At 40.2% G+C, this 22,148-nt stretch overlaps 1 protein-coding gene across 1 annotated transcript; it reads left to right on the forward strand.

Moving 5' to 3' along the window:
- Positions 1-33: 33 nt before the first annotated feature.
- Positions 34-16,099, forward strand: rab38a (RAB38a, member RAS oncogene family). Its single transcript, XM_077723456.1, has 3 exons — positions 34-313; positions 8,566-8,846; positions 14,899-16,099. Exons 1-3 carry the CDS (start codon positions 112-114, stop codon positions 15,052-15,054), a joined length of 639 nt encoding a protein of 212 aa, XP_077579582.1. The 5' UTR covers positions 34-111; the 3' UTR covers positions 15,055-16,099.
- Positions 16,100-22,148: the final 6,049 nt, after the last annotated feature.

Genomic DNA, 22,148 nt, shown 5'->3' on the forward strand with positions numbered 1-22,148 from the left:
GTCCAAGTTCACCTCCCCTTTTTCTCGCGAGTCTCCACCTCACTTTGTGCCGCGTCCACTTCTACTGGAGTGGATTCATGCTCGGCCCCTGACTTCCACGCCTCGCCCGCCATGCAGAACAACCACACTAAGGAGCACCTCTACAAAATCCTTGTCATTGGTGACCTGGGTGTGGGCAAGACCAGCATCATCAAGCGCTATGTACACCACAACTTCAGCCCAAATTACAGAGCCACCATCGGAGTAGACTTTGCTCTCAAAGTTCTCAATTTGGACCAGGAGACCGTACGTCTTCAGCTGTGGGACATCGCAGGTACTTTGCACTTGACGCACACTGTATAGAACTAAATGCAATGTTGTATAAGGAAGGGGCCATTAGAAAGAGGATGTGCATTCGTGTGTCTAACATAGTATTAGCAGATAGTAATCGTCTCATACTAAATAACTCATCTCATTTTTCTGGGACAGCTTTATCCTCTCTCGGGTCGCGGGGGGTGCTGGAGCCTGACTTAGGGCCAGCCGTAGGGCATAAAGAGACAAACAACCATTCACACTCCCAATCATACCCAATTTAGAGCAGTGGTCTCCAACCACTGGTTCACGAGCTACCTATGGCCGGTCCGTCAAAGTAATATATATTAAGGTTTTCAATCTCGCCCTCGTACTTCAAATGAGAAAAGTTGTAATAATAATGATAATAAATTATTGATTATGCTTCAGACTTTTTTTTTTTTGCCGTCGCGGGTGGAGTTCGTGCACCGAGCCCAACCCCACACAATTTTGTCTTAAATTGTCGCCCTCCCCCTTAGCCGGACCATGAGAAAATAGAAATACCTTTTCCGTCCGCTGGGGAAAAAAAAGCTTTGAGACCGCCGATTTAGTGTATTCATGCATGTCTTTGGAATGTGGTAGCAAACTGGAGTACACAGAGAAAACCCACACAGACTCAGGGAGAACATGCAAACTCCAAGCAGGTGGACTCACCTGGATTTAAACCCAGGTCCCCCACTGTGAGGCCGATGCGTCAACCACACATCCGCCAAGCCGCCTTATACTACATAACACAACATTGAATAATTGTTATATTCCATCTACAATGGACCACAATCAATTAAGAATGGGAAGGATGATTGTACATTACCTTGCCCTTCCCAGTCAGTCAAATTGAATTGGACGTCAAGCACCGTCAGTGTGCTGCAAGTGTTAAAATAAAATTAAGTGTAAAAAAAAATCACAATTCCCGTATAAAAGCAGATTTTTTTTACTAGGTTGACAGTATGTGGACACATAGTGTTCATATGATGTGCAAGGGGGGGATGGCTAGAAACATGTGACTATCTCACCTTGCATGCTTACAGTGGCTTCACACATAAGTGGCATTTCTTCTGTGGAAAATCCCCAATTCAATTACCGATCTGAAAAGAATTGAGGCTTCTACAGCTACCAGTTATTGGCCAGAGATTTCAAACTATTGAATTTTGGTCAAAGAAACCTCTATATTTGAGAAGTAGTAGATAGGCAGGTTTTTGTTCCAACTGATCTATCGCTGATAGTTTTAACCAATTCTGAAACAAGCAGCTCCTGACTGCAATCAAATGATTACGCATTTAAAACATCAGAATGGTGAAATTGTATCGTCATTTTTGGGATGGAAACCTTTTTTTCTTCAATTTAATCTGGAAGGAGTGTCTTATTTGGTGTTCTGACACTAGACATACACATTTTTCAATATACTAGTTAGGAATCCCAGTTATTTTATCAATAAAATGTTTGTAGAATGGTAGAAATGTTACTAAAACATTGATTTATGTATGCTGAAATGTTTAAATTGTTTCACATGTGGATTTGAATTAGGATCATGTGATTATAAAAGGAAATGCACAGGCTATTGGGCTTTGTGTCCATAGAAAAGGCAAAAAGGCATTCAAGAGCTACTTATCATTATAGGTAAATTGAACTTAATTCTATTCGTACCTTAAATGGAATAAAATGTTGCCATGGCATCCAGAAAGTATTGGAAATCCAAATATAGAGTTGATTTTTAGTTGTAGATCTTTGTTTGAAGAGACTTTCTACTTTGATTTAATGATATCACGCTGAGTATTTACAGGGGAAGCAAGGTCTGGGAAAGAGCAATAAATGGAATCATCTGTTCAAAATTGCTGTAAAGTCTGTGGTTGCTTAAAACATCCATGTGAATGTTAGAACCCAACAATTGTCATGGTACTGCTTGTGGTCAGTCTGCAATCAATTTTGTGGTGCTTCTTGAACCAAAAATGTCAATAGGTTAAAAGACTCGTTATCAGATGTTGACATCAGACGTCATATCCAACTTTTACAGTTCCCTTAACTGGAAAAGCGTAAACCTCAAGGATACGAAGCCATGGCGTGACAGACTACGAGCCCATAATACAAATTAAAAAGACCCTTTTCTTGACATTTAATTTGAGTTGCTCCGAAATCGAATGATGGTTTGTGGGTAAGAGATGAGAACCAAAGTTTTTAATAGGAGGCTAACCTCACGTGAATGTCTGCTGAGGTTGACCTGCTGCTCACAGCCCTCCGTTGCACTTTCTTCACTAAGCACAAACGGTCATGTGTCTCTGCCTCATGTGAGCCAGATTTAAGGCCTAGCTGCTTGTATATCAAGAGTGTTTGTTGTGGTACACTTAGCTGAAACTCCAAATGTTCTGCTTTCCTCAGAGGTCTGCATTCAGCAAATTGTAGGATTTCTTTATTATAAGACATTGACCTGGTGCAAATGGAACTCCTGTGCAGATCATCTCTAGCTACTGTGAACTTAAAAGTATGTATTCATAAATAGTTTATTTTAATTTGATTATATTTAGAAAATGTAAAGCAACTTATAGGAAAGTATTCATTATATATATATATATATATATATATATATATATATATATATATATATATATATATATATATATATATATATATATATATATATATATATATATAAATATATATATATATATATATATACATATATATATATATATATATATATATATATATATATATATATATATATATATATATATATATATATATATATATATATATATATATATATATATATATATATATATATATATATATATATATATATATATATATATATATATATATATATATATATATATATATATATATATATATATATATATATATATATATATATATATATATATATATATATATATATATATATATAGATAGATATATATATCTATATCTATATATATATATATATATATATATCTATATATATATATATATATATATATATATATATATATATATATATATATATATATATATATATATATATATATATATATATATATATATATATATATATATATATATATATATATATATATATATATATATATATATATATATATATATATATATATATGTATGTATATATGTATATATACATACATACATATGTGTGGTTTTTCTCTGGGTACACCGGTTTCCTCCCACATTCCAAAGACATCCATGATAGGCTGATTGGACACTGGGACATTGGGATAGGTTTCGGCACCCCCCGTGCAGTTCGGAAAATGAGATGAGAGATGAGACAAATGACGGGTACTCCCAGTTTATAATGCTTTTAACATTAGAACAAGAATTGTTGCCCAACTGTCACAAATTCTGAAAAGTGCTAATGCAAAAGAGAGTGAACAGTTCTCAAGTGAGTGTTGGTCAAAAGCTCTGTCTCTAAAACCTTTGGATTTATAGCAAATACTGTCTTAGGTTTATGACTTTTACTGTAGGATGTGTAGAGTTGTTGTGTATATGTTTTTGATGACCACCACGAGAGACAAGCTACTACATTTTTCTGAAAAGGTCCGGTGGCGCAACTGGTTGGCACTTCGACTCACAGTAGGAAACCTACTGGAGTTTGCATGTTCTCCCCGGGCCTGTGTAGGTTTTCTCCGGGTAGTAATTTCCTCCCAGATTCCATAAAAAATGCATGGTATGTTGATTGGACATTCTAAATTGACCTTAGATGAGTGTGAGCATGAATGTTTTTTTTCTCTTAGTGCCCTGCGATTTGCTGGCCACCAAACCAGGGTGTTCCCCGCTTCTGGCCTGAAGTCAGTTGGGATAGGCTCCAGCACCCCCACGACCCTAGTGAGGATAAAGCGGTTCAGAAAATGAGAGATGAGTTTCTGAAAATTGGCTTTTTGTGCAGAAATATCATCCCCTTTCTGGTCCGTCTTTATGTACAAAATCATCATCATCATCATCATCGACTATATGGGCAGTTGTTGGTAGTTGCAGGTTAAGTAATACAGAGGCTTTCTCTTTTTCCTTGCCATTGATCTTTAATCTCTTTTTATCTTGGTCTGCTGGAACATTTTTGTTTTGTTTTTTTATAACTAAGGGCGACCAAGTGGCCCTTTTTACTGGCGGTTGAATGGTTAGTGTGTCGGCCTTGCAGGTCATAGGTTTGATCTTAGGTTTATCCTCGCTGTGTGGAGTTTGCATCTTTTCCCCGGGCTCGAATGAGTTTCCTCCTTGTACTCTGGTTTCCTCTCACATGCCTAAACCATGGATGGTAGGCTGGTTGAACACTAAATTGCCGCGAGGTATGAGTGTGAGCGTGAATTGTTGTCCATCTTCTTGTGCTCTGTGATTGGCTGGCAAACAATTCATGGCTAGATAGATCAGGTTGTATGTTGTGAAGACTTCGCGAATGTATTTGAAGCTTTCACTGAAGTTGAGTTTGGGGAAAGAGGTATCCATAACACATCCCAACACAGCTTTTAAATTTGCGCTATTATGGCAAGATCAGATTTTGCCACTACTCGTGTCAAGACTGGCACCAAATGCATATCTTGTGTAAGCCTTATTTTTCTGTTTACTTACGAAAAGGCAAATGTTGTACCCGTGATTTTCCACGGGGTGGCAGTATTTCGCCTTTAAAAGACGGGTGAAATAATCAGACAGGTCCTTTGTTGTATTTCAAACCAACTTAGAGAAATGTCTGAATAGCCCGTTATTATACTATACCAAGGTCTATGACCATTGGTTAATCACTGCGTGACTTGCGCGTGCCCATTACGTCATCGCCCCGTGTTTAACGCATGCTAGCGGCATGAGTCCCTTTTTAACTTAACACCTGCACTCATGTATAACATCAACTACTTCACCCTGTCACACTCTCCCCCACAAAAACAAATGTCGTCCCGACATTAATATGCTCCCAAACGTTTCCACTTTGGTGAGCCGATGCTCATTAAAGTCCAGGCGGCACGGGCCACAGTTCAAATATAATCCACAACTCGTACGGTCCACGTTTTACTGGATGGCACAGTAATCACAGTCCATAACAGTCCATAACAGTCCATAACAGTCCATGACAGTCCATGACAGTCCATGACAGTCCATGACCGCATCATGCACGTCGTCCTTGTAGGTTCAAGCTTGTTGGAGTCCAAACAAAAAAGGTGGCTGCAGGTAATATGGATGCAGGTGTACTAACCAAGGGGCCACTCCTGGTGCAGGGTAAACAGTTAGCCGCTCCTGCGGTGACTGTGTACTATAACAGGAGGGGATTCCAAGATGGTCATAGGTCGTACGTCGTGGTGGGTGTCTCTCCCTTCTCGGCCGTTCATCAGTCAGCGCCTCAGGTTCCGTCACGGCGGTTGGCGGGGAAGTCTCTGATAACTGCTCATCACTAGGACCTTCAAGAGGAGGGTTTGCTCCCTCACCAGGCAGGTCCTCCAGCTGATGGTCCTCTTCTACTTGTACTGGTCCGGAAGCAGGGCCCCTCACTTCGTGTGTCTGGTCCACAGGCAGTGGCCTGTGCTCCGGCTCCATCTCTTGGGTACCTCTCTCATTTAGCTGGCGTAGCTCATAGTGGAAGTCATCTTCGTCATCGCTTTCTCTGTCTGACTCCTGATGAGCTGCCGGCTGCTGTTTCTTTCTCGGCGTCCTCGTGCCGATTTTCCCTTCTTCTGGTGTTATCTCAACGGGCAAATGGTCACAAGACATTAGTAGATTTCTGTGCAGAATTCTGGAACGATCTTTACCTCTTTCTGGCCTAACTTCATAAATTGGTAGGTCAGATCCCATTTGCTTCACCACTGTGTGAACTGTATCTTCCCAGAAGTCACGGAGCTTCCCAGGTCCTCCTCTTGGTGTCAGATTTTCCATCAGGATGCGCTCTCCTGGTTGTAGCACAGAACTCCTTACTTTAGTGTCATAGTGCTTTTTACCTTTTTCTGCCGCTTTCCGTGCATTCTCGGTGGCAATGGTGTACGCCTCCTTCATCCCTCGTCTCAATTTCTCCACATAGTCCCGCTGTCCATCTGCATCGGACCTGTTGCATAGTCCAAAGAGCATGTCCACTGGAAGCCTTGGCGAACTCCCCAACAGTAGATAAAATGGTGAATAACCTGTCACATCACAACGGGTACAGTTGTAAACATGCACAAGTTTATTCGAAGGCTCCTTCCAATTCGATTTCTGTATCTCCGTCGGTTCTGGTTCAGTTTCATTTGTCCTGTTGCCAGCGGATTCAAGATTTGAAGAGGAGCTCATTTCTTTTGCGCTCAGAGGTTTAGCTTGTACGTTTCTTGATGTCCGAATGTCTGGTTTTGGTTTGACCTTTGGGAATCTACTCGTCTTTGTCTGTTGAGTAGGAATTAATTCACTAGATTTTTGACATTCAAGGGGAGACTTGTCAGTATCTCTACCATATTGCGTCAAAGCTCTTGTTGATTTTATCTTTAACCTCTCATTCGCCTGTTCTTGTTCCCTTTCTTTCAAGAATGTAACTTTTTCCAGCTTCAGTAATTCAAGCTCCTCTTTCAGTACTTCCTCCCTCTGGAGAGATGCCATATTCTCTCTTTCTGTTGCTTGCTTGGTCTGAAAAAGTTTCTCCTTCTCCGCAACAAGCATGTCTACCTGTTTCTCCAGAGCCTTTTGCTCTTCTTGCAGTACGCTAATCTCATCAGTTTTCTGCTGCTCAGCTTGTTCAAACTGAAGTTCAAGATGGTCAATCTTTTTCTGAAAGGCTTCTCTCTGTTGCGATATGTCCTCTTTCAGTCTTTTGATGATGTGATCTTTAGATTGAACGATTTCATCAGTATGCAAGTTTTCTAGCGCCAAGAGTTTTTTCTGTTGGGCTATTTCCTCTTCATAAGATAAAAGTTTCAATTCTTTTGCCTCCACATCTGTTGCTGCCTTTGCTAAACAGCCAACTGTTTTGTCAAGCTGGTTCTTCAACTCTGCATTTTCGCACCGCAGATTTTCTCTCTCAGCTTTGTAGTTTTCTATAGCTTCATTTCTCGCAGAGAGCTGCTCAAACAAATCTCTTCTTTGCTTATCGCTCTCTTCATTATGCCTAGCTTGTTCTTGTTTCATGGCTTCAAGGTCCCTCTTGAGAATTTTTTCTCGCTCAAGAGAGGCCAAGTGTTCACTATTTATTGCCTGCTTTGCCCCAAAAAGTCTCTGCCACCCCAGTCTTCTGTCTTCATACAACATCCTTATCCCCTCTTTTAATTTTAACAACTCAGACATACCTTTGTCCTCGTCTTTGAGTTCGTTCCTTTCCAGGTGGTTAGCGATGTGACCCAACAATTTGAATTCTGATATGCGTTTCGTTTTCCCTATGTTAAGGAAATCACATATTTCTAACAGGGTTAGACCCTAACCCCTAACCCTAACCCTAACCCTAACCCCTAACCCATTAACTGTTAGCTTGTACAACATTTCTTCTACCTCTATGCGTACTTGCTCCCGTTCCATTTCCATTTTCTCAACACGGTAGGAGTTTGGTTTATGATGCAAAAGTGTGAGCACTGAACTGGCACGTTTTTACCGTCTCTCTGATGATCTCTACTGGCCTCAGATGACGAGTACTCTGCCAACTTCACGTCCCTTTTCACCACAACACCTCTCCTCACTGTCTTGTTCCTGGATGTGGTTGGTTCTGCTGGCTCAGCATTCAGTAGTCAGGTTGTGAATACTGGTCATCTAAGCAGCAATCCCAGCGGTGCCTCCAAAAATGTTGTACCCGTGATTTTCCACGGGGTGGCAGTATTTCGCCTTTAAAAGACGGGTGAAATAATCAGACAGGTCCTTTGTTGTATTTCAAACCAACTTAGAGAAATGTCTGAATAGCCCGTTATTATACTATACCAAGGTCTATGACCATTGGTTAATCACTGCGTGACTTGCGCGTGCCCATTACGTCATCGCCCCGTGTTTAACGCATGCTAGCGGCATGAGTCCCTTTTTAACTTAACACCTGCACTCATGTATAACATCAACTACTTCACCCTGTCACACAAACATTCTCAAAACTGTCATATATGTATTCTCATCTATTTATTCTGTGATTTTTCCTTAAAATTCAAACACAGTAGTAGTTTGTAATTATTGTGAAAGAGAGAAAAACAAAGAAACAAACAGTTCTATATGAACTGGAGTATACCATTTAAATGAGCTTTTACAAATGTCAAAATTCATACCTGCTATGTTTACATTATCATATTTTTGTGTAAATGTGATGGTCTTTTATAGGTCAAGAGAGATTTGGTAACATGACCCGAGTATACTACCGCGAGGCAATGGGCGCCTTCATCGTGTTTGACGTGACAAGGCCTGCCTCATTCGAGGCAGTCACCAAATGGAAGGAGGACTTGGACTCCAAAGTGACATTAGCCAATGGGAAGCATGTAGCCACGGTGCTCCTGGCTAACAAGTGTGACCAGGGACGAGATTTACTGACCAATAATGGAATAAAGATGGAGCAGTTCTGCCAGGAGAATGGCTTTGTTGGGTGGTTTGAGACATCTGCTAAGGTAAAGAACACACAGAACTTCTAATCAATTGCAATCAAGGGAATATCAATGCCACAAATCCCCTAACCCAAATTCTAAACTGCCTCTCAGCAAAATTGCTGTATCGAGAATCTAATGGCATTGGAGATTGCAAGGTCTCCAATGCCATTAGATTAGTTTCATCTGTGCCTTTCAGACAGACCACAAAAGAAATAAAGGCAGATGATGCAGCATCCTGCAAAAGAAATAATTCGATGCATGGTAATGTCAGCATCTGGAACATAAACAATTGTTTTTAATTAGGATAATACACATAACACCAAAGAGGATGTTTTGTTGCATTTTGTGAGGAAACAAAAATCACAACTTTGAACTTCCCGCCGTACAATTTTCTACATGACAAACTTCTATTATAAACTACAGTGTTCCCTCGGTTATCGCGGTTAATGAGGACCGGGACCACCCGCAATAAGTGAATTTCCGCAAAGTAGAGATGCCCCTTCAAAAATGCTTAATTTCAATTTAATTTAAAAAATATATATATTATTTTATTTTTTTACCCCCCCCCCTGTATACAGTACACCATATAGAATACGGGTAGAGAGAGAATAAAATTCATGTTGTCAGGTTTAGAACTCTATACTCCACACATGTTATAAAAAAAACTGTAAAATATGTCGTCTTAATGTAATATTTGTCCTTTTTATTTTTATTTTTTCCCCCAAAAAAACGCGAAGCTCTGAATCCGCGGTGGCTGAACCGCGAAGTAGCGAGGGAACACTGTATTCATTCATGTTCTGTACTACATATCCTCGCAGGATTGTAGGGTTGCTTGAGCCTATTCCAGCCAACATTGGGTAAAAGGTTGAACTGTCACATACAGTAATACCTTGAGATACGAACTTAATGCATTCCGGGACCAAGCTCATATGTCAATGTACTCGTATCTCAAATTTTATTTCCATAGAAAATAACTAAATACATATTATTCCATTCACACCCTGTGAAAAAACATCTATTTATTTGTTTTAATTCACCACCTACTCAAAGTATTATAAATACCTATCTAGTGGTTATGATCATTAACACTAAAATGTGACATTACTCAGTACAGACTTACCGTGGAGAGCGCAGATGAGAGAAAGGACAGGAAACTTGACGAGCGACAATGTGCTTGTAATGTACCATGAAATTTAAATTTAACTTAAATGAAGTTCGATTACTTTACAGACACACTTAAAAATAAGTTTAAATATTTCGCTACATTAAATTTAAACTTTCTTGTGTGATAACTGAGGTGAAGATGTTAATGCAGTGGTCCTTAACCTTGTTGGAGCTACCGAACCCCACCAGTTTCCTATGCCCATTCACCGAACCCTACTTGAGTGTAAAATATGTCATTTCTTTTAAATTCAAGATATATAAATCGCAGCACTGATTGGCCAAGCAATGCCCGGTGATCATCTGCAGCCAGTGATGGTCAAGTGGGCATGTTGAATCAATGTGTCTTGACCTCTCCGGCAGAAGCCCCACCAAAAATGAGATGAGAAGCTCGCAAGAGATCCAGATGGTGAAACCGCCATGACTGGACGTTTGGTCACTGGTCTTTTGGTCCCTTTTGGTCTCCGGTGTTTTGGTCACCGGTCAAATTTACTTAGATATTAAACAGTACTTAGATATTAAACTCTCTCTCTTAGATATTAAACTCTCTCTCATGAATATAATTTTGAGAGCTGGCTTCAACAGTAAACTCTCTGTCACCATAGTACCAGAGACCCAAAGACCGGGGACCAAAAGGGACCAAAAAACCGGCGACCAAAAGTCCACCGACCAAACGTCCGAGCACCTGAAAACACTGACGCTTCCGTACACCTGCTAGAAGTCGCCAACTCAAATTCCGATTTGTTAAAGCCACTGGTTGAGTGACACTTATTCTATGGTGCAGGGCCCACAGAACTGATTATGAAGGCCGCCAGGTCAATTTCGACTTTGGCAACAAATAATGGCTAAAATGTGATTGTTTAAATGCTTAAAATTTTGGTAGCAAAACTTGATTCAAAAAGACGTTGTTAAGTTGGACAAATACTGGAACCACACACAGGAAGTCCTCCACAAGATGGGGAACCCCTACAGACTGCGACCGAGGCAGAGAACATGCAGAGTGACTCCTCTAAGTCCGTACATTATCATAATCATTTATGTTGTTCAGCTGTGACTGCACCAAGCTGCATAATAATTGAACAGAGAGGCAGTAAATTCTGATAATAGCCAAGTCTTCTGGACTGAACTACTCTAACTGAAACACTAAAGAAAAAGGTAATTTCAGTCAGTTCAGTTGTTTTGTTTTCTGCTCAAATACAACTCCACTTTGGACACTGAGTCATGTTTACTCAGGAAAAAAAGTGTGGACTTGCTTGGTTTGCTTGACTTGAACTGACAAACATAAAGTCCCCACATTTGTGGATGATTTGTAGCAAGAATGTCACAGCCAGTTGCGAAGAGAGGAAAAAAGAAAAAGTTCTGCATGTACTTGTAGATGCACACAGCACAGTGAGGTATATACCACCACGATGTTCATATTCATTGTGCGAAATGAAATCATAAACATCTTTTACTGAACAAAATAATTAGGGTGGCTATTGTCGTGTTGTAGTTGTTAGCTTGAGTCGTCTTGGGACCGAAGGGCCGATGGCTGCCCATTGTTGAGGACAGATAACCCAAATTTGCCAATGGGGGGTTTTGGAACCATTTAGTACAGGGGTGGCCAACCAGTCAGAGACCAAGAGCCACATTTTTTACCGTGTTACCGCAAAGAGCCACATCACACAGATTTATTGTAAATGTCACACACCAGAATAGTAATGACATAAATTGACTCCTACAGTACTAACAGCACAGGCCAGTCATTATCAACAATGAACATTGTGTCCACTCATACAAACTCTCAGTTCAACCAAGTCCACAAACAAAAATATAATAATTTACAATAGCGTTTTTCTTTTACTATGCATGTTACTTAGTGGGACTTCTGTCATAAAATCAGAGCCTATTTTTGCGCAACATTCGCTCCTTGTGAGCTGTCATTTATTATGAATGGCTTTTAACTAGCGCGCCCACCACGTGGGTGTACACCTCGCTCTCCTATTGGCTGCTCCCGGCTGAGCACTCTCGCCTTGGTCTGCCTCGCAGGGGGTGTGGCTTTTTCAGCCGACGCTCGATCTTTGGGATACTTTTTGTGTGCGCGACGCCGTTCATTGTCGCTTCTGGTTCACGGGAGCTCTCCCACTCTGTTAAAAACGTTTACTCAAATGACCTTGCTCCTACTGGGAAACTTTGAGGTGTTTTCATCCCAAGCACATGCGCATTTGACGAAAATACCGTATTGAACTCAAGCGAAGCGCACACGCAAATAAAACACAAATACAAACTTTGATATGGACGTAAGAGCCGCATGAAACCGGGCAAAGAGCCGCATGCGGCTCGCGAGCCGCGGGTTGGCCACCCCTGATTTAGTACATGCAGGTGCACAAATGGTGTATGAATGAGTGAATTGAGCTAATGTAAAGTGCTTTGGGCATAGTGAAAATGTGTAACTAAATGCGCTATATAAATGTTTGTTGACAGTACCTGTCAACCCTTGGGGTCCAATTACTCTTTCACAGAGTAATTAGCATTTAATTGATAAATTAATTAATTAGTCATTTTAGAAGCACGTTTCCCGAGGTTTATTTCTATCTTAATAATGGATGAATTGATCTGAACGGATCTATATTATTCATGTACTAGAACAGTGGTTTTAAACCTGGGTTGATCGAATCCTATTGGTTCGGTGGTGCCTCTGCATTTGAGGTCAAGAGACATCGACTCATCATGTCTGTTCATAACAACACACCCCGCTTGACCATTCACTGGCTGCAGATCGGTAGCTCCAACAAGGTTGGATAACTGTGCTAGAAGGAGACAGATTTTTTATTTTCTGTTTCCTTAATTATGTTCACCGATTTAGGGTGTACCTCACCTACTGCCCTTAGCTAGGCTCCATCACCCCCGCGACTATCGAGTGGAAAAGCGAACCGGGGATGTATTAAAATCAAATCAATTTTCAAAGTCATGAGAAAATAGTCACCTTTGGCATCAAATCTACAGTGGTACCTCGACTTACGATTGTACTCCGTTCCGAGACTGTGATCATATGACAAGCTTTCCGTAACTCGAGCGGACGTTTCCCATTGAAATGAATTGAAAACAAATTAATTCGTTCCAACCCTCGAAAAAAAGGTCAAACCCTGGAAAAAAGGTTTTATTTTTTCTAATTCGCCATATATTGACAAAGTAATAAATAACGAGTGGTTTAATAGTATAAAATGTGTTTAATAGATGTAAAATTAGACATTTCGCGGAGGTGAGAGACAATAACACACAGAGGCGGAGGTGTTCGGGGGGACTTTACCCACGTCAACGCACTCGTAAACGAATGAACAAATTTAAATTAACTTGGATAACTATATACAGACACTCAACTTTTAATGTAACTTCACACAAAACTGAATTCTAATTTTGTTTTAATCTTTTTTTTTTACCTTAGTTCTACGGGTTGACCCTACCCGGACATTTTGCCGGAGTCTACAAAACAAATGCATCAAGAGTTGCTTGTTTTTGCTTCCCCTTCAAAATATTTCGATAATGACGCACACAAATTTCATCAAAATACGCGTAATCCAAGCTTTAGAATTAGCGCGTCACATCACTTGTAGGTTTTCCATCTTGATGTTGTGTTTCGCGAGTTCTCCACATTGTACACTAGTAGCGGCTTAATTTTACAGTCACCGCTCGCATTAGCGCACAGCGCTAGCATTAAGCGGTCCTTCATGGGTTTGTGTCCCGGTAATGCCTTCTCCTCTGCCACGATGAATATCCGCCTGGGCATCTTTTTAAAAAAAAAGACCAGTTTCATCGTGGTTGAAAACTTGCTGCGGGATGTAACTTTCCTTGGCGATAATCAAGGCAAATGTCCTTCTGCTTAAGGATGGTGGAAATGGTTGACGTATTCCTCTCGTATTGCCTAGCGAGCTCAGTAACACGTACCCCACTCATATTTTTCAATTATTTCGCGTTTCATTTCCATTGTCAACGGTCGCCTTTTCTTTGCAAAACTCTGCCGATCCTTAGTAATATTGTTTACCTGGTATGTAAATGTAGACCAACGTGGGGGGGAAAAGCGGGCGATTGGGGAAATGCAAAATCCGCCCGGTGGTCGTAGAAATATTTTATACACGAATGAGATGCAAAAAAGACCACCTGGCTTGGTCGCGTCACAAAATTTTGATCGTATCTCGGGCAAATTATTCGATCGAAATTTTCATCGTAAGACAAGAATGCTGTATGACGAGCGGTCGTATGACGAGGTATGACTGTATTTGAAGTTTTGATCAATTTTGGTTAACTTTCATCAAAAAATAGTAAGAAAATAGTGTCAGACTATGCAGCATGACTAGTAAGAATTGTGAAATCCAAGAATCGCGCTACACGGAGAGATTTTTGAATGCTCACTTGTCTGTCTTGTCACATTTTTACCTTGAGATACCCTGCCAGATAACATGAGACAACAACATTTCATTTGGATTAACGTCTGGACAGAAACAATTATTCCACATTTAATATGTCATTTGATCTAGTTTTCATTTCTTTAGAGTACTCTCAATTTGTTTTGGAGACATGTTTTTTGAGGGATGTGGGGATTTTAGTCAGTCTAAACCAGGTGTGAGCAAAATATTCCACAAAGGACCGCAGTGGGTGAAGGGTTTTTCATTCTATAAAGCTGCCACCTTTTCACCAATATGGGGTCCTACAAGTGTAATCAATGGATTGCAGTCAGGTGCTTCTTGTTTTCTGCAGAAATCTCATTTGTTTAAGTGCCTTTGCTGGATCGATTGCAACAAAAACGCACACCCACAGCGCCCCTTGAGGACAAGTTTGCCCATCCCTGGTCTAAACTGAACGGAATTTACATTACAACAAATTGCTTCATATTGATCATTTGTTTGTACACCCCTTCTCATTTCTCCATGCTTAGGAAAACATCAACATTGATGAGGCAGCAAACTGTTTGGTGAAACACATCATTTCCAGTGAGAACGACATGCTCCAATCAGAGGTGCCGGACACCATTACCCCCCAGTTAGAGACAGACAGAGGCAGGACATGCTCTTCCTGCTTCAGATCACAATAACGGATCCTGGCGCATGGGCATCTTTGTACATGTCATTCCCCACAAAGTTGGTCAGTGTCTTGAGGCAGAGCTTGTTAATTTTGAGGGAGAATGTTTTTCCCCTCCAACAGCTCTTCTTGGCTGCAGAAGGGCGAGAACTAAAGGAATGAACAGAATGAAGAAAAGATGGAGAAAGAACAATAGACGGCGGGGCTGCGTGTGCCTGTCAAAGACAAGGTCACTCGCATCTTTCGAGCTCCCAATTCTGTAACCATGGAGACGCAGTTACAGAATGACCATGAGCACAGAGCGATTGCAGCAAGTGAAACAAAATCTCTGCTAAATTTTCAAATCTTGAATTAATTTGGCTGTCACTTATGACCTTTCAATCGTCGTCTTCAGCCCACTCTTCGATTTTTGTTACGTGATTCTTTTGTTTCTTCTCTTTTCTGTTGCCCTTCTACTGACTTAAACATTGCTCCTTTTTTTCCCCTCAGTAACAATCCAAAACAGCGCTTCTTCAGATTTAACAAACCAGCAGTTGAGTCCTTAGTGCTTTTTGTGTAATTGGTCTACTGTATTGAGCTACTAAAACACATCGAACATGTCATTACAGTGGCCTCCATAAAGTGTAGTTTATGCACTTACTAAATGTTTTATTTATAAATGCATTTAGAAGACCTGTTTTTATACTATGGATAGATATGAATATGCTTTCAAACATAACAAATGCATGCTGTTGGGTTTTTTAAGGGCGAGGGAGATTTAAAAAATAAATGTATTTTAACGGTTTTTTTCTACTGCTTAGGAAGATAGAGTATAATGTATATTATAGTATTTGTAATATTTGTAATTATGTGATGAATGGATATACCGTATATGCCTACAAATATGGAGATATTATATCTAAACCGCATGTACAACCAAAGAACAGGTGTGCATTCATCAACAAGATTAAAATCACACACTCTGCTTGATTATTGTCTCTGTATATAATATTGGAATATAGTTATCATTTATTCGATCTGTAAACAATTTGAACAAAAAAATACAATTTTCTCGATTCCGTCCATTGTTTTTGTTGACTCACATGTGCAATAATTTAAAGACATCAAATTTCAACGCAAATTCACTTTTTATTATTTCTTTTCCTTCATTATTGCAATATATTCAATATTTGCAAATGTATGAGGTCCTTCAAGTAAGAAACAGGCTTTTTGTGCCAGCCAAACAATTTAGCCCATTTTATCAGGCTGGCCACCGATTCATGGTGTCCCTTGCCTTTGGCCCGGATTCAACTGGGAAAGCCTCCAGCACCCCCCACAGCCCTGATAAGGACAAAGCAGTTCAGAAAATAAGATGAGACTTTCTTCCCTATATATTATGTTAAAACTTTCATCTCTGCAATATTGCCAGGATGGTTTTATGGCTGATACACCAACTGTACTCAGGGTACACCATGGAGGATATTTACAGAAGTTTCAAAATACATTTAATATACATTTTACTGAAATTCTATGGATATTTCACTGCTTGTTTCTCTGTTTTTTAATCTTTTTGTTACATGCAAATGGGGTCTCTTAGCTTTGAGGAGTCTGATGTGCCTTTGGGTCTCCATATTTTAACTATCCTGCCAGGATGTAAGTCATTTTAAATGAAGGCGTATTCAAATTCACCCTGTTTGTTTTGGACCAAAGCTAAAAAGTCCATGGTGTGCACCTTTTCAGTTAGTGTGAATGCAAACAGCGAACTCTGGTGCGGACAAAACAGTTGATCTGTGACCTGGCATCAGAGGTGGTCCTTGTACTCAGCTGTGGTGCTGTTTGCTTTATGTGTGAAAGGAACTGCACTGTAATTCATACAAAAGCTGAAATCCACAACTTTTGCATGTAACAGAATTCCATAGTCACAGGCATATGTTGTCTGGATTGCACTACGTCAGTATTTGACATGGAGCGATGAGGAAAGAGTATGTTTTCTCGATATTTACTTTCAGGTTGCATCAATATCCTCTAATTCGCCAAGTGTCCTTTAAACGCTTACAGTTGATTAACCATATCAATAAGAGCATGAATATTGTTAGCTGGTGCTCTGTGATTGTTTAATCTATATTTTACAGTGTTACCCCATCTAGACCGTTTAGTCCAAAATAGAACAATGCTTTCACCAGTGTAGGTTTGTTTTAAAATCCTGTGTCACTCGCAAAAATTGCAATGTAAAAAAGAAATCGTGCCAAAAGCATCAAATGTATTTTGTTCCGGATCAAAGAAAGCAATCTATGGGCTTTCCTTAGGGGAAAGCTCGGAACGATCCACAGTCAGCAGGGATAAGATGCAACTTTTTTTAGAGCCTAGTGAGGACAAGCAAAAACAAATAGAGGACTGGTTACTGCCATATATGAAAATGAATTCTAGTGCTTAAAAATACTAATCAAATCCAAATTTCCATCAAGTCCATCTGCTACCTGGTTCAAAGTATCACAGGAGTACATGTGCCCCATTCATTATTTTCTTTACACTGATCAGCCGTCCGGGTCCTTTTGCAGAAAAACAGACCAGAGGCAATGGTGTTCTTGGGATGGAATTTAGTATTTTTGCTCTTCTCAACACGAGAACATGTGTTTCTACCAAAAGGTTCTATTTAGGCTTCATCTGACCATAACACATTCTCTCAGTCTCTTCTGGATCATCCAAATGCTCTCTAGCGAACCGCAGGCGGGCATGGATGTGTACTGGCTTCAGCAGCAGGATATGTCTGGCAGTGCAGGATTTGAGACACTGGCGGGGCATTGTGTTACTGATAGTAGCCTTTTTTTACTGCGGTACCAGCTTTCTGTAGGTAATTCACCAGTCCCCCCGTTCTTGTTGTCAATTTGACGCCACGGTGACATCTTGCATGGAGCCAAAATTGTCAGTGGTCTTGTATGTCTTCCATTTTCTAATAATTGCTTCCTCAGTTGACTTCTTTACACCAAGCATTTCACCTATTGCAGATTCCGTCTTCCCAGCCTGGTGCAGGTCTACAATTCTGTCTCTGGTGCCCTTCGACAGCTCTTTGGTCTCGGCCATAATAGAGTTTGTATTGTAGGAAACTGAGGTTGTGGACGGGTGTGTTTTATACCAATAATGAGTTAAAACAGATGCTATTAATACAGGTAATGAGTATATACCTCGTTAGACCTTGTTAAAATTTAGACCCCTTTGGAAGCCAGAAATCTTGCTTGTTAATAGGTGAGCAAATACTTATTTTCCACTCTGATTCGGAAAAAAAAATCTTTAAAAATCAAATAATGTGATTTTCAGGTGTTTTTTTCCACATTCTGTCTCTCATAGTTGAGGTTTACCCAGGTTGACAATTACAGGCCTTTTTAATATTTTCAAGTAGGAGAGCGTGCACAATTGGTGGTTGACTAAATACTTATTGCACCACTGTAGCTGTAAATGGTATTTTCTTTAACTGTGTGTGGCAAGCCAAACCAATGTCTTTGTACACGTCATCTGATGCATATACGCATGCATGCACATTATCAGGAGATTTTAAAGATTCATTTCTTTGTTCAAATGAGGTCGCCGGAGCAACAAGACAGCTCTTTCTTTCAGAGAAATAAAAGAGAAAGACAGAGGGAACGACTGAGTACAGGCTTGTTAACATGGGATTTAAATCACAAGACTCAATTCTAAGTAGCATGTGATCTCATGCTGACTTAAAGTATTTCACACACAGTTATTTATACATACTGCTTTAAAACATAAGAGCATTACCCTGGACACCTCGGTTGTCATTTGTTTGCACAAAGAAGACAGCACGATTATTGTCACCAGTTTTCAAAACAAGTGTATACTGCATATTGTCTTTCCATTGTTTCCAGTAAATTTCAAATAGGTAAGAAAGTCTTGAGAGATAGAGAATGTTCATCAATATTATTGTAGCTACCTATAGTTGCCTATAACATGTTATGAGGTGTGTAGCATGAATAAGTCAAAAGAAATTGCATCCAGTAAGCTCAGATGAAGAATGATGCGGCCGATAAAATCAGTGGGAATTGTGGGAAGGTGGGTTCTGGCTGAGAATTAGAGTCACACTAAAGACGAATCAATCATTCTAAATTAATTGTAGTCCATTGTAGATCAAATTACACAATCATTCAATGTGTTATGTAGTATAGGGCGGCCTGGCGGATGAGTGGTTAACGCGTCGGCCTTACAGTGGGGGACCTGGGTTCAAATCCAGGTCACGTCCACCTGTGTGGGGTTTGTATGTTCTCCCCGGGTCTGCATGGGATTCCTCCAGGTCCTCCGGTTTCCTACCACATTCCAAAAACATGCATGGTAGGCTACTTTGGAAAAGCAATGAAATGAAGCTAACAGACCATTTGGAATTATTTAATAAGTATTCATGGACAAAATATAATTAACATCAGTCTGTGATTCAGATATTTCTTAGGCCAGCAGAGAAGGCCTTGAAGGCCCCGACGGCACACCACTGGTGTGTTTATGATGTTGAATACTAAACACTTTAGTATTCAACATCGTATTCACACGATAGGTATTAGTTAGTCTGTTAGTCGATGGCGAATTAGAACAAATATGAATGTTTTTGCATTCCAATATACCGTTTTTTGGTGGGGGGTTTTCAGAGGATGGAATGAATTAATTTGAAATTTTATTTCATTTCTATGGGAAAAGTTGAGTTGAGATACGAGTAAATCGATATACGAGCTTGGTCCGGACTGTATTAAACTTGTATATCAAGGTATTACTGTAGATTTTAATAACGGAAAGGAAAGGACTGACGGATATTTGTTAACCAAAAAAGGGCCACTTATTAAGATATCATAAACCATGCGGGACTGAACGATAGATTAATGGCCATTTTATTGAGTTGAATTTAGTTAAGTGTGTGTGGAAGTCAGGAAAGGGAAGAGAGTGAAGGTAGCGAGTCTGGTGAACTGTTGGAAGTTAAGATAGCAATGTCAAAGGTAGGTGGGAAAAGCACTGGATTATCTTGAGAATCTGACAGACAATTGGGTTGATAAGGGATACAGGTAGAATGGTTTATGGTGTGTCTTATGGGCAAACAAAAGATGATAAAGCCATTTGACGGTGGAATGAAGATAATCCGGAACTTGAACAGAAAGGGAGTGTGGCAAGCAGGAGATGCGATAGTCAGGGTACCGAAGAGAGCAGACTAGCGTACAAGGAGAGGACACGCAGGGGAAGAGGTAAGTGGAAAAAACCCAAAAATGAAAGGATGGGCACAAAGGAAAGAGAAAATGAGTTGCAAACCTCAGTAGGACAGAAATATTGAGATATGAAGGATTAAGTGTTATTTATCCAAGTCCATGGAAAGAAAGATTTGTCAAAAAATGTCTTCCAAATCATAAAAGTCATACAAGATTGCTTTTGACAAACCTTGCCCAGTCATCGGAAAATAAAAATTGGATTGGATGATTTTATTCATCCCGTATTTGGGAAATCACATTGTGGCAGTAGCGAGGGGGTGATTAGACAGAACAGCAAAGCAAGAGCACAAAGTACAAAGCAAATCAAAGTACATGGAATCATCAAAATATTAGGACATAAAAGCAGCAAAAACACAAAACGAGCAAGAGTGGACCGAGCTACTGCGGCTTAAACAGCGCCATTTTGGTTGCAGTAGCTAAATCGGACTCAAAAAGACGTTGTAAAGTTGGACAAAAACTGGAAGACCACACACAGGAAGTCTTCCACACAATAGGGAACTTCGGCAGACTGTGACCGAAGTAGAGAATATGCAAAGTCACTCTTCCAAGCTTATCCGCACAGTTTCTCAGTAGTCTGAAGCTAAAGAAAAAAGCAGCAGGGCAGAACTCCTCGACTCCGTTGCTGGTAAGCACCGACAGCTCTTCCATCCTATCTCACGATGGAATGGTTGGTCAGAAGCATTGCCTCTTTTCCCGACACTTTTGTCCAGCTCCGAAACTTCGGCGGCATTGAGGTGTTGCTCCTTCTGCTGCGTATATTGTAACAGCTAGTCCCATGTGTGTGACAGCGTAGGCATGGCTGGCTGGTTCAAAAAAAGAAGTAGCCGAAAGATGCCAGGCTAACAGAACAAGGTTGTAAAAACATTAAAGTAAAAAGTCTAAAGTGCAAAGTAAAGTAAAAAGGAATGTATTAAGAAATATTAAAATGTCATTTTAAAAAAAGATAGCAGGGCTGTGAAACATGAAAAAATATAAGTGTACAGAGCTGCTGCCACTGGCTCCCGCTTGAACGGCACCATCTTAACAGGCGCCCTAACATATCGAAGCGACATGTTGGACCTTGTGGGCCTCTCCTATATATATTGAAGAAAAAAAAACATGTTGAAAATAGATCCTCCTGAGGAGGACACTAGAGGAGATTCATTAACGTGACACTGGCAGATCGCTGAAGATAGAGAGGACGTTGCTAGATAGAAGATAGTTTGTGGTGGCCACAGATTAAAAAAAAGTTACACCAAAAGGCAAAGAAGAATCAATAAAAATTAATTGCAAGGCTTTCTTGTCATCTTAATAGGAATTACTGAGTTTTCGCTAAGATTCTTTGCCTTCATTTAATCACTCTCTGCAAGGCCTTTCTGTCTGCTGCCATGCTTCCAGCGTACCACACTGTAATGCAGTATGCCAAGATGCTCTCCACAGCGGGTCTATAGAAGGTTACCAGAAGCCTAGTGTCCAAGTTGTTCCTCCTGAGTACCCTGCGGAAATGGAGTGGTTTCTGGACCTTCCTCACTACTGCCATGGTGTTTGTAGACCAGGAGAGCTAATCTGTGACGTGGACCCCCAGGAATTTAAAGGACTGGACCATGTCTACACATACTCCATTTATGAGGAGTGGGGCCAGATCTAGGCTGTGTTTGCGCAAGTCCATAATTATTTCTTTAGTTTTCGTGGAGTTCAGTGAGATTGTTCATCGAGCACCACAAAGACAGTTTGTTGGCCTCATCTCTGTAGGCAGACTCATCCTCTCCTGAGATGAGTCTGACCACAGTGGTGTCATTGGCAAATTTGGTGATGGAGTTAGACTGGTGGGTTGATGTACAGTCGTATGTGTACAGGAAGTACAGAGGAGGACTCAGTACACAGCCTTGAGGGG

This window comes from Stigmatopora nigra, chromosome 8 (genome assembly GCF_051989575.1).
Source record: "Stigmatopora nigra isolate UIUO_SnigA chromosome 8, RoL_Snig_1.1, whole genome shotgun sequence".
NCBI classification, from domain to species: domain Eukaryota; kingdom Metazoa; phylum Chordata; class Actinopteri; order Syngnathiformes; family Syngnathidae; genus Stigmatopora; species Stigmatopora nigra.

What these genes read in the sequence shown, in the direction of transcription:
- rab38a (XM_077723456.1), top strand. Translation starts at nt 112, where the DNA reads ATGCAGAACAACCACACTAAGGAGCACCTCTACAAAATCCTTGTCATT. An exon ending in TCAGCTGTGGGACATCGCAG is followed by an intron (nt 314 to 8,565) that starts GTACTTTGCACT and finishes GGTCTTTTATAG; the next exon opens with GTCAAGAGAGATTTGGTAAC. An exon ending in GGTTTGAGACATCTGCTAAG is followed by an intron (nt 8,847 to 14,898) that starts GTAAAGAACACA and finishes CTCCATGCTTAG; the next exon opens with GAAAACATCAACATTGATGA.